Here is a 13,766-nt window from a genome sequence, read left to right as displayed (position 1 = left end):
CATTCAGTGCATGTGTGTGTGTATGTGTGTGCGTGTGTATGTGCACACACGCACACACGTGTACTTTGTCCAAACAGCCCTGTTCAAATGTCAGCAAGAAAGTTTTAATAATAATAATAATAATGGCACACTTTTTTTATGTATTAACTACTATAATAAAGCATGAATCATCAACTCCAACATACAACTGAAGCAGCCAGGGGTAAAAAAAAGAAAGAGATAAAACCAACATATAAAATCAGCAAACCACAGTCATGTTGTTTTTTCATATAAATTTGCTTTGTTCGCACATGCTCTGATGTTTGATAATCTACTAAGAAGCACACATCCTGTGAGTGTATAAGTGTGTGTGTGCATGTGTGTGCGTGTGCATGTGCGTGTGCGTGTGTCCGCATGAAAGGACAAAGAGAAGGAAATTTGTTAAGAACACTAGTTAAATAAGCATACATATATTCAAAATTATCTGCCATTAAAGCCACAGTATAAGACAACCTAATCAGCAAAATACCAAAATCTGCGTGTACAGATCTGATCATCAAGAGTATGTTCAAGCTTTCTGAAAAGAATTCTGATTTCATAAAGTGTACAGTATGAACCATAGAGGAAACCCAAAATAAAACTGGAAAAAATTTCCTTTGGACCCTTTGGTGTTCGGTGTGCCACAACAGCTTTTCTGCAATAGATGGCCTTCCAAATACAATGTGTATTGTTTTCAGCTGAGACCCTGCAAAAAATCTGCTGCTAGCACCATACCGAAAAATAGCAAACAAAAATATAGACAACTGCTAACCAATCACACCTCAGTTCCTGTCATTCACACACATTTAATGATTTATACTTACCATCTGTCTCTTTGGCAAGTTTCCAAGATTAAAATTCAAAGACAACAGAACGGACTAGCGTAAGGGGGGCTCACGGAGCTGCTAAGAACCTATAGTCATGATAGTGAGAACAAATCTTGGGACTGTCATGTACTTCAACTGTTCCGTAAGTGGATAAGTCTTTTCTGCTTCCATCAACTGATCAAGCAACTTCGAGGAAAAAGAGTGGAGTGCATGGCAAAGATGGAGAAGCATCAAGACTTGATTTGTTCTCATGATGTTTGAAAGTACATGGAGTTTTCATGTCAAAGTACTCAAACCCAAGGATTTTTCTATAAGTCTGAACACTGTATTGTTTAACATTGTTTGACACTAACATTTCTTTTGGAAATCACAGATTACCCATAGTAGTCACAAACACCTATCGTGAAATGAACAGTGCTAGTACTTCAAAGATGTGTTGAAAGCAAATCAATAACATAAATCCAAGAAAATACAATTTCTATTTATTTCAAATAAAAACAATATTATTTTTTTAAAAGCCTACATAATGCTGCATGCATAATCAGAGAACCATAGTCAGACATGAATTCTACCATTGGTATCCATCAACACTGATCTCCGAGTGCCCGAGTAAGTAAACATAATAATGTATGGGACGCTGTTAAACGAACTGATCTTGTGTGAACTAGCATATCTTTTATGCGTATGTGTGTGAATGTGTGTCTGCATGTTTTACATTTATTTGCCTATTTATCATCATTGTCGTCTTTTTTATTTATATATTTTATTTCATTTCTTCTTTTTTTTTTTCTTTTTTTGTTTGTACGCTTACAGTAGACTTCATCAAGTTTTTGCGCCTTATAAATATTATCATTATTATTAGTAGTTCTTTTTTTATGTATTTATCTATTATTTATTTATTTACTAATTTCTTTTCATTTTATTCCCTTTCTTGGGTTTTTTTTTTTTGGGGGGGGGGGGGGGGGGCTTTTTTTTATTCATTCTTTTTCTTCTTCTTTTTTCTCAAGGCCTGACTAAGCGCGTTGGGTTACGCTGCTGGTCAGGCATCTGCTTGGCAGATGTGGTGTAGCGTATAATGATTTGTCCGAACGCAGTGAGGCCTCCTTGAGCTACTGACACTGACACTGAGGGTAAATATTTTTTTTAAATGTCTTAAAATGCCATGACCATTGTTTTTGGTTAAGTGTGGTTCGGTCTAGTTTTAAATGTATGATCTCAAAATTCAAGGTCTTTTATTTTGTACTGATTTAACTTTTCATTTACCTTTTTTTTCTTCTACTTTTTTCCCCCCAAAAAAACCAGGAAACTCCATGCTCGTGTTTTTAAATCAGGAAATATTCCCAGAAAACATGTGTTCAGTATCATTTACCACCATCAAATGTAAAATGATTTCGATCAACTGGGTCTATAATCTGATCACTCCAAGAGCAAAAACTGGAGTTTTACATACTTTTAATACTCAAAATCAAAATACAGCACAAGACAGAGCTGCATGTCAAATAAAAATGTATTAACACTGTAATAATCTGTTGAATCCATTAATTCTGTTGTCATTTGCTTTGGTGACTGACATTTCATCTGACTGATCAGAAATATTTCTGTAACTGGTAAGACTAATGCAGTGGAAACTACAAGAACATGCACACATAACACATACCTTGCTTTCTGTGTGTGTGTGTGTGTTTTTTTTTAATCAAATGTTATGAACTTTAACAGTTTAAGATATGAAAATAATTATAAACACTACACTGTCTCAGACAGAAGACGGCAGTGTATTCTTGTTGATGTTTATCATTTTTCTTGCTAATTGCTACAATCTAAATCAATGTCTGGTGATTAGCTAATATTAAATGACCATCATTATTGATTCTGAAGAAATTCTAACATGCTCTATTTTCCAAATGCCCTCAGCTAAGCAAATAATGTAATATCAACTTGAAAAAAGTAACACCTTTTCAGAGAAAAAACAAATATCTGATTTTCATTTTTGTACTACTACTACTACTACTACTAAAGGTTCAAAATGAAATCAGTAAACACATTTACTGTAGTATATATATCAGCAGCAATCAACCTCAGCTGATTTCAAAAGACAAAGAATTGGATTCCAAAACTTGCTGGGGGGAAATAGACACACAAAAAAAGCTCTCATCAGCTACTCAGTCTCACAGATGCTTCCATGGCTTTTTTGTTGCTGCTGCTGTTGTTATTTTGTTCTTGACATTGCTTCCACTGTCAGATTTGCTCATTTAGACAACAAAAAGCCACAAACTGGATAGCATGTAAAATACTTATCACTACAAAACTGTGTATCTAAAATCAATGAGAGTGAGCTGAGAGATTGAACACAAGATGTAAGAAGTTAATGTCAGCAAACATATCACCTGATCGCTTGTGTGTGTTACATGCTGTTTCATGATTTTGTTTCTGTGTTTGTAAATAAAATAATGCAACCCCTACACCAAGATACGGAGTGATTTGCAATCAGTTTTATTTTTCAAAACTTTGCACTGATCTGCTTTAACAGACTGAGAATCACAATAAGGAATCCACAAGAAGCGCAACACTGGCAGTCACCACCTGAGGAAGATCACAGCCTGTTTTTTTTGTTGTTTTTTTTACCCCACATGACTATAACAGGAAAAGGCCAACTAAATCAAAATTCATATTGAACAGATCTGAATATATTCTTTCTTTCAATATATTATCAAACAGCCACCACTTGCAGTCAAATCTGTAGCAGCACTGACAGGTCCAACAGAACCACTGAGCATTTTCAGGGTTTTTTTAATTTGTTCTTTAATAAAACTTGTCATCTGTATCCTAAAAATTCTGTCAGTAAGAAATGATTTCTTTTTACAACTGGATACATCATCTTGCAGTTTGAAATTAAATTGTCCCTACAGCTGATTTTGGGTCACAGTTCTTAAAAAAATTTTTTTTTTTTTTTTTTTTTAATGTGCCAGCAGACATGACACTTTACAAGCGGGTTCACATTCTGAGATTCTCTATTTTCAGGATGCCGCAATGGCCTGCTAGAAAATAACTGCTAGGACAGTGGCCCTTGGACTGGAGTCCCATAGGCTTGAAATGCTGTAGTCTGCACCAGAAAATCATGGTATAATGTGAAAAAATTAAATGCTGTTCTTACTTCCGCTTTGCATCAAAGAGGTCTGCATTGCTCAAAACAGGCCATATCTTCATCAAGCAGTGACTCAATGAAGAAGAATGAACACACAAAAGCAAGGTTAGTTGGGTTTTTTCTCCTACCTCGAATGCCTGAAGTTCCAGGTTGGGGCTGGGAAGAGGTGGAGGGTCCATAGTGCTGGGCGGTGGCTAAATCATGTGAACTTGGAACGAAGGTTGACGAAGCTGATTGTGAATGATGGAGGGAGACTGGATACATGGAGCCATCAGACATGTCTGATGATGAGGCTGTCAAGAACAAATGAATCTCAATTATTTTGTTTGAATTATCACATTTCTCACAATTTTTTTCATCACAAGTTATTTCTTATTCAAGTTTGATTTCTTGTTTCTGAAACAGATGCAATCTGAGGCCCATGCCCTCAGATAAGAAGTAATGTTGTGTTTTCTGATATCTTTACACTTTCCAAAGCGAGTCTACAAACGGTATTAAGTATTATCAAAGTTCTCAAACATCACATCATCACAAATAGCCTATCCCCACCCCTCTTCCATTTTTTTCCCTTAAGTATTGAAGGAACAACCCAGCTTCTTTTCACAAATACTACTAAGACTGTTAAATATGTGTTTTCTGGTTGTGTAGAATCTCATTAATCTGTTATCTCAATAATAAAATTAAGACTAAGATCTTTGATTTTTAAGGGTTGCAAGGACCAGGATGGGATCTGATGATCTGCACTGTAAATTATTGCTTCTTCCGAATCCTAGCGCCAGATATACACATCTCAGATACTTCTCCTGCTCTATCAATTATATCAGCCAGAATTCAACACAAACTTTAACATCCCAAGGGCAGCAATTTTTTACACTGATTTTTTTTCTTTCCAAAATCTGACAAAAAGTATTCACTTTGTGATCATTTTTTGAAGATCTACTAAAACGATTTTCATGCTCCAAGTGGTTAACATTTTAACAATGAACAAGCACAGTAATTTGTTAGATACCAGTGAAGTGTAATATACTCAACTTGTACTCACCTGTTCTTTAAAATGAAATGTGTTTGTAGACTTAAGACTTAAAAAGATCTAGTATGATCAAGAAAATATAGTATAAGTAGGCAAAACCTAGATGTTACTAATTCTTTTTTTTTTTTTTTTTAACTCTAAAATCATAAAAATCCCCAACTTGTACTCTCTCTCTCTCTCTCAGTCTCACTCGCTCTCTCTCTCACAATTATATATTTTACCCCAACGCAACAGGTTTGTAATTGTTGGGACATAACTTGGAATCCCAAATACCTGGTGCATCCCAGTGTTACAGCTGAATGACCGAGGGTTAGAAAAGTGAACAGGAGGCCAGAAACTATTGGAAGAAGCAGAAACAAGAAAATCATCTGGCTAACAGTAGTAACACTAGTCTAATCACCAAAATAATGTTAATTTAATACAATTTAGCTTTCATATTGTAGCAACTGACTTGATTCATCTGATTCAATGCAATAAGAATAATGAGCAAAATACATCCTATCCTATTTTGCTAGAAAATCAAATTCACAAAACTGGGGCTTCCACAGCAATTGCTAAAATGTGTGCTATTATGTAGATCAAGAAGTTAATATCTTGGTGTTTTAAATCATTTAATAAGTGAAAATACCCCTCCTTTTAAAGTGAAGGTAGAGTGACATTTTGATATTTCAATTTTAAAATTGAGTTTACTGATTAAACACTTATGGGATTTTTGTGACTGCATGTGATTTTGACTACTTACTTTACAAATATGGAGAATTATTCAGATGTATTGTATCGTATTATTAATTTTTGTCACAACAGATTTCTCTGAAATTCAGGCTGCTCTCCCTCGGGGCGCCACCCTTTCTTTTTTCTTTTTTTTTAAATATATTTTCCTGCATGCAGTTTTTTTTGGTTTTTTGTTTTTTTAATTTGTTTTCCTACCAAAGTGGATTTTTCTACAGAATTTTGCCAGGGACAACCCTTTTGTTGCCATGGGTTCTTTTTTGTGTTCTAAGTGCATGCTGCACACAGGACCTCGGTTTATCGTCTCATTCGAATGACTAGCATCTAGACCACCACTCAAGGTCTTGTGGAGGGGAAGAAAATACTGGTGACTGTGCTGTGATTCAAACCAGTGCGCTCAGATTCTCTCTTCCTAGTCGGATGCATTACCTCAAGGCCATAATTCCACACATGTTCGTACAAGTGGAAAAAAAAATGAAGAAAAACATTTTTAAGGTTTTCTAAACTGGTAATTTTTTTTTTTTTTTTTTTTTGGGGGGGGGCAAAGATCATCATATATTGCATCAATCATACTGTATATTAACTATTACTTTTGGTAATAAAACAAGAGCTAAATAACTCACTACCTCTTTGGAGTGTGCCTCTGCCATACTGCTGCCCACCAGAGTTTTCGAACTGACATGCCGACTGTTCTCCCTCCACATATTCTTCCTTGATGAAAGTCACTTCCAAGTCTCCATCACTGTCATCACCTCTGTCTTGCAGGTCAGAGTTACTCTGGTCATCCACACGTTCTAACACACTGCCCACAAGATTCACACCCAAGTCACCAGCATTGTCACTACTAACAGCAGCAGTCTGTGGCAAGACGGTACCTGAAGACTCATCACCATGTAACTGTCTCAAAGAAGGTTTTGTATCAACTGGACTAGATGAACCTGATGGATCATGAGGTGACTGGGAAAGAAAATGAGAAACAGGGCTTGGACTGGAACAGAGTTGAGCTTGTTTGGCTGCTCTAACATCATTTGTGTAATCATCTGAAGCTTTCCTTTTAGCTGTGCTTGACAATGGTTTGGAATGCAAGTTTTCTGAATCTTTAGCACTGGAGGTAGATCCTGAGCGATTCTTTTCATGAGACTTTGATAATGCAGAACTAATGCTGGAAATTGCAGACAATTTGCCTGCTTGACCCAAGTCTGCAGAACTGGTTTTCTCCTCGTTTCTGTTTCCCACAGTATCAGAGTCTTTTCCTTTAGACTTGGAGTTTTGGTTCTGAGCATGAAAACTATTGCTAATGAATAATGTAGAATTCTCTTCATTTTTGCAGACTTTTTCCTCCAAAATGTAGTGCATTGAAGAACCTTTGTCTACATTAAGATTTATGTGTCCAACGATTTCGATTCCATTGTCGAAATTCAGGTAACCATGACACAAAGTTTGAAGAGACTTGATCAAGGCGTTGATGAATTTGGCAGCAGAATCCTCATCCAATTTCTCCATTGTTGATGGTTATTCAGCAAGCAACATCTGATAAAACAGAAAAGCATAAAGTCAGGCCATTTTCCCTTGATAATATAATCATTTATTACATTTCACTTTTCACTGGAGAACATGAGAGATGCAGCCCATTACTGCAATGGAGAATGTAACTCATTCACATGTTGGGAAAAAATTTTTTAATCTTTTTTTCAGTCTTGGCAGAGTCACTGTTGTGCTTGTAGGTTCAAACATGTCAGATTCAACCTCTATAATTTTCCAACATGTCTGACATCGCTAGTTAAACATTTAGCCTACTCAAATAATATCAAAATCTAATCAAATCAGATCAAAAATTATGTTTGACATTTATAAGCTCCAAATTAAATATACCTAAACTGAAGGTAGATGTGGTAGATGAACTAATATCAACTGCCATCTGAAAATAAAAGGTACCACAAAGAAAAAAAAGAAGGACCGTCTACTGAAGAGCATATTCACCGATAGTTCAGGGAAAATCTTATAGTTATACACATGTTCTTGAATCACTAGTAAAAATATGCGATGATAAAAGAAGGCAAAAACAGACAACGTTTACTCATTTTTCTAATCCAGGTTTTAATATCCTTTGTCTAAAATTACTAGTACATATAAAAAAAAATAATAATAATAACCAGGAGAGACAAAGCCTTCAGTGACATGTGTGATTCCTACCAATCTAAAATTACCTAGTAACTGTTGAAAAAAACATCGACTTGATCACTGCTGCATTGTTGTTTGAGAAGCTTTTACTAATATAACCATTACATTTAACATCATTCATTCATTATGTAATTAAACAATTATGGAAGGGCAAATGGGCAAGGAAAAAAGACAAGTTGAAATATATATATATACAAATGCAGAATAAGTAATGGCTGCCTTAATGAAGTTTAACCCTTACACCACTTTAGGTGACGCGATTCCACCTCAGGAATTCACCACTGAAGGCGATGGCCTTCAACTGCTGGGGGTTCGCCACCATAGGCGACGCCCACCAACAAAACTATAAGAGTAAACTTCCCATGACGCTCTTCCCTGCCCTGAATCACACATCATGATGTTCACATGAGGTAAAACAAAAAGGTCAGTCCTTCACCTTTTGCCACGATATCACATTGCCTTTGTTTTTGAACAGAACGCATCCTTTGCACTACGTGTTTTGACAGCAAACAAAGCAAGCTAAACTGAGATCACTCAACATTCGTTATGGACACTCAACCCAGTACTTCTATGAGTATTTGTGCTTTACTTCAGTATACTTCAGCTGACGGTATAAATATTATCATGGATAGAGTCCAAACTCTCAGTTCACTGCTGATAGTAACTCAGTGGAAGAATTTGATGGCAGTGTTGATTCGCCAACCAACCCAAATGAAGAAACTGACACAGACAGCACTTATGAAGAGGAAGAAAGCTGTGCACGGAAAAGGCAGTATGTTACTTTATGTGGGGTGCGATGTGCAAAGATAAAAATAAATGTTCACAAGAATTACTGACAATCTCTTGCACAGGATGTTTCCAGCTTTGCTCTTGCTAAGCTGACCTTGTGTGACTCCAGACAGGCTGACTGACAGAGAAGTGGTGAAAGGGTTAAGGACTTACTATCACTGTAAAATCTGAAGCTATGAAAACTTATAATAAAATTAAAAATAATACTCACCTAAAAATATCAACTACCGGACCCTAAAAAATTAAATTTGCGACAATGAAAATGTCCGAAACTGTCACATGAATCAGAATAAAGCAGATTGACAACTTTTCACAATTTAACATGAAAAAAAATGTTTTTTCATGAAGAGCAAGGACAGGACAGATTAAAAAATAATTTTTAAAAACTGGAGACTGGCAGAGAAGGGACGTGAGCAAAGCGTGGAACATCAAAAATGAATGTTTTCGTGGTGAGATTTGGACCTCGACCCCACATGCACTAGGACCTCACCTGCACGAAGATCAATGAAAGAGGGTAATAAGATTTTTTTTTTTTTTTTTTATACATGTGAGTCGACTGTCACCGTTTATAGATGTGAGTCGACTGTCGCCGTTTCTATCTTTGTTTTGACTTTTGGTTACTTGGACCGGAAGGTCGAGGATACGCTGAATCACGTGATCGCATAATTATCCAATCAACTGTAAACGGAACAATGAGTGAGTTGACTGACTGGATCCGAGCATACATTTGTGTATGTCATAAATTTACATATCACCATTAGTGTACCCGCTATCACATAACACATTCACACAACGCACATTCGCAAACCCTATCTCCGAGACAAACAATGCACTTCATTCCTCCATGTCGCAGAACTGTATTTCGATTCGCTGACCGAATCACGTGATTTTTTTTTTCTCGGCGATTTCCCAAATCAAAAAGCTCGTTCAAAAATGTGGTCCACAAAGTAAAGTAAAAACCCATGATTTCACTAATCTGCGTCGTTTTCTTCATAAAACAGAAGAAAAGTCATCTTGCGTTAAACTACTTATTCACAGCATAGTATGATTTCCTCCCATTTTTTCTGCGATAACGGGTCCACCGCCTAGCCATTTTCATACACATTTCTCGGCGAGGCTGCGGAGGCTATGTCCGCCATTATTACAATCTTGCACAAAACCATATGTGAGAGCAAGCCAATCCTTCTGCGAGTCAAACACGCATTAGTGCAAAATAATGCCTTTTCTCTTCAAACTAATCCTTATAGAAATAAAACATATTTTTCACTTAAAGAATGCACGCAAACACGCAATTAATTAGTTTTACCTCCTCCACTCCGTTCGACCACCAACCGAACCTCGCGTCAATTTCACGAACAGAACGAGGCTCATTTCACATGCACAGTCTGTGCACGCTGAAAGAGACCCCCTCCAATAAACGGACCGGACAATTCCACAAAATAATAATGATGATAATAACAATAGGAGCAAAACAACAACAAGAACATAATCATAACAATTTGCATGAAGATAGAATACTGCGTGCGCGCGCGCGTGTGTGTGTGTGATTGTACAAGAGACAGAATGTGTGTAGCAATGAGCAACACTATAATATGCAACTCAGTTTGACATCAGTGCAAATTCGTTTCTATCTGAGATGTTTATTTGTGTTTGCAGTTTTCGCTTTTTATCTCCGCATATTTTAATGTTCAACAAGCAAACAAGTGTATTATTCGTGCGCATGCGCGTATGTGAGAGAGAATGAGAGAGAGAGAGACAATGTGTGTCAGTGTGTGTGTCACAATACGTATGTGTCACAGCTAGTGTGTGTGGAGCGTGTGAGCCTCTGTGTGTGTGTGTGTGTGTGTGTGTGTGTGTGTGTGTGTGTGTGTGTGAGAGAGAGAGAGAGAGAGAGAGAGAGAGAGACTGTGAGTAGAAATGAGCAATTTGACGTGACACTATAACATGCAAATTTGACTTGACATGCAAATTCGTTCCTGTCTGAGATGATGTTTTTTTGGGTTTGTAGTTTTCGCTTTTCATCTCGATAAGTGGGACTACCTTTGTGGTTGAAGTTAGTCTCTGTGTGTGTGTGTGTGTGTGTGTGTGTGTGTGTGTGTGTGTGTGTGTGTGTGTGTGAGTGACGGTGTGTGTGTGTGTGTGTGTGTGTGTCAGTGTGTCTGTGTCAGTGTGTGTGTGTGTGTGTGTGTGTGTGTGTGTGTGTGTGTGTGTGTGTCCGAGTCTCTCTCTCTCTCTCTCTCTCTCTCTCTCTCTCTCTCTCTCTCTGCCACAGTCAGTGTGATTGTCTGTGCGCGCGAAAGTGTGTGCGTGTGTGTGTGTGTGTGTTTAGCGTTGTGATGACGCGGCTCAGTGATGGATATTTGGAGAAAGATAACGGTAACAGGACTGCATTTGTGGTTGAAGTTAATGTGTGTGCCGTCGGCTATGCGTGTGAGTGGAAGGTTTTCTACATAAGTATATGATTTGTGGATAAGATTTTTTTTTTTTTTTTTTTTTTTTTTTTTACTTTGTACTATCAACTAGAGGTGCTTGGCTGAATCGTCGATTTCTGGAGACTGAGTTGGAAATTGTTTTGCTTTTAATCGAGTGGTTCGATGTTAATTTTATCAAAACCATAACATAATCTGTAATGTGCCTCCATCTGCTTTTGAACAGTAGGCCTAATGTCTAAGTAGAAAGCGAAATAAGTTAAAATGAATGTTATTGTTGTAATTACTCGTGTACTGATGTGTGCGCCGTGAGTGTATGTGCACGTGCTTGTGTGTGTACATGTATATCCCCGGCCGGCACGTGTTTTTGCCAGTGCGTCGTCACAGTGTGTTGCCGGTGTCGTTCAGTGCTCATATCTGTGGTCGTAGTGGGTGGGGAATGTTCAGTTCAGTTTTGCCCACATAGACGAATGTTTCATAACCAGATCGAGTTCAACTTAGACGTGACAAAAGTTACAATGCAAAATTGTCACTTTTATCAAGCATACTTTTTGATATATCATTGAGGAATTGTCACTTTTATCAAGCATACTTTTTGATATATCATTGAGGGGTACATCGATAGACTGATACTGATTTTGAAATGTTCCAAGCCTCTAAATTCTTGTCAAATGAAGGTTTATAAATATATCTACAATTATCATTCTGATTATAAACTGAATGTGCTGTCTGTTCTATTGCTTAATATTCTTTTTAGATAGTATCAGTATCAGTGGAAGGCCACGATTTTACGTTCGAACAGGGTAGGGGATGTTCAGCTGTGGCTTTTGCCCCCCATAGACGGATGTTTTATCACGGAGTATAAGACACGACCCACGTTACTTTACTGTACGTACGATAACACAAAATTATCAATGATATTAAGCATAATTTTGGATGCAACATTAGAAGGTGCATCTATAGGCTATGATTCTGATTCAAGTTAAGACAATTCAAGTTCCTCAATTAATCAGTGTGAAGGCCGGCCGGAGGGTTTACAATAATATGTATATTTGTCAAACTGCAGATTGCAAATAAAATGGATGTGCAACATTAGAAGGTGCACCTATGGGCTATGTTTCTTATTTCAAAATAATTCAAGTTCCTCAATTAATGTCAAAAGGAGGGTTTACAATTATATATAATTATTAATTTATCGGATTGCAAAATGAATGTGCTGTCGTTCAATTGATTAATATTTTCCAGTAACTGAAAAAACAAAACAAACAAACAAACAAAACACACACACACACACCAAAAAACCACTTGTTGTGTACGGTGTACTCCCACAACCCGACTTCTGACCAACTAGTATCATTGACCTATAGTGAGTTTATCAGTATATATTCATCGGTTTTACTAATATGTTAGTTCTGGGAGATTAAAACAAAATTTCCCCGAAGTGTCTGCACTATATGCCTGCATACTTAAACAGACCGATAAATGCTGACCGTCATGTACTTCAGCTTTGTCTACTTCAGTCTTCATCCTGCTTTGTATTTGTATTTGTATTTCTTTTTATCACAACAGATTTCTCTGTGTGAAATTCGGGCTACTCTCCCCAGGGAGAGCGCGTCGCTACACAAAAGCGCCACCTTTTTTTCTTTTCTTTTTTCTGCGTGCAGTTTTATTTGTTTTTCCTATCCAAGTGGATTTTTCTACAGAATTTTGCCAGGAACAACCCTTTTGTTGCCGTGGGTTTTTTTTTACGTGCGCTGAGTGCTTGCTGCACACAGGACCTCGGTTTATCGTCTCATCCGAATGACTAGCGTCCAGACCACCACTCAAGGTCTAGTGGAGGGGGAGAAAATATCGGCGGCTGAACCGTGATTCGAACCAGCGCGCTCAGATTCTCACGCTTCCCAGGCGGACGCGTTACCTCTAGGCCATCATTCCACACTAAAACAGCAAAAAGTGTGTGTGTGTGCAGCCGTCACTGATTGTGTGTGTGTGTGTGTGTGTGTGTGTGTGTGTGTGTGTGTGTGTGTGTGTGTGTGTGTACCTGGCTAATTCATTCGCAATGAGCGCTGTGCGTCTCTGTGGTCTGGCTGAATTGCCTCTGTCCAGAAGTGTATGCACGTTCCATGTGGCAATGGTCAATGGGGTGCTCCTTGTTTTCTTCTTTCTTTTCTTTGTGTGTCGACCGCTTGAGTAGGGTCCCCGTCAGCCGCGGTATACTGACTAGGGTGGTGTGGAGCAGGCAATGTTTAGGGCACCTTTTCTAGCCCCTTCCTCATGCCATGGAGGTGAGCAGTGCTGTTCTGAAGAGGGCTGCTCAGTCGCTCAGGGGGCTGCCGATCTCCACCGCTGCTCCAGTCGGTGAAAAACGACCCTATGGCCTGAGCCGCCTGTGTGCAGGTCCGCGGCTACGGCTGCCAGTGTACCCACACCTGTCGCTTCGTCGCTCGCATGTCGCCATAGGGCTTGGGGAAAATGATGGTATGGGATGAAGGATGACTGATGACTTGCGCGATGACTTTGTTTATAGTGAGGAGGAGTTGCGCACCATCGACCTCACTCTCCTGTCCGAGACCGTCTGTATCCAGTGGCAAGACGAGGTCAAGACGACTGGAGACTGATGG

The 13,766-nt window shown here is 38.2% G+C and overlaps 1 protein-coding gene across 15 annotated transcripts in view; it reads right to left on the bottom strand.

The window, feature by feature from the left end:
• LOC143299566 (uncharacterized) overlaps positions 1-10,069 on the bottom strand; it is a 142,855-nt gene extending 132,786 nt beyond the window's left edge. For 13 of the 15 annotated variants that reach the window (XM_076612882.1, XM_076612959.1, XM_076612887.1 and 10 more), the window contains exons 1-3: positions 10,023-10,069; positions 6,373-7,276; positions 4,116-4,280 (exon numbers count right to left, since the gene is read on the bottom strand). In XM_076612882.1, coding sequence (XP_076468997.1) covers positions 4,116-4,280; positions 6,373-7,249 — 1,042 coding nt within the window. In that variant the 5' untranslated portion in view covers positions 7,250-7,276; positions 10,023-10,069. Of the gene's footprint in view, positions 1-4,115; positions 4,281-6,372; positions 7,277-8,168; positions 8,292-9,206; positions 9,626-10,022 lie in introns of those variants that run through there. The other 2 variants (XM_076612860.1, XM_076612868.1) reach the window with 2 other exon arrangements.
• Positions 10,070-13,766: the final 3,697 nt, after the last annotated feature.

Source organism: Babylonia areolata, chromosome 2 (genome assembly GCF_041734735.1).
Source record: "Babylonia areolata isolate BAREFJ2019XMU chromosome 2, ASM4173473v1, whole genome shotgun sequence".
NCBI classification, from domain to species: Eukaryota; Metazoa; Mollusca; class Gastropoda; order Neogastropoda; family Buccinidae; genus Babylonia; species Babylonia areolata.
This window is presented reverse-complemented; position numbering and strand designations above follow the sequence as displayed.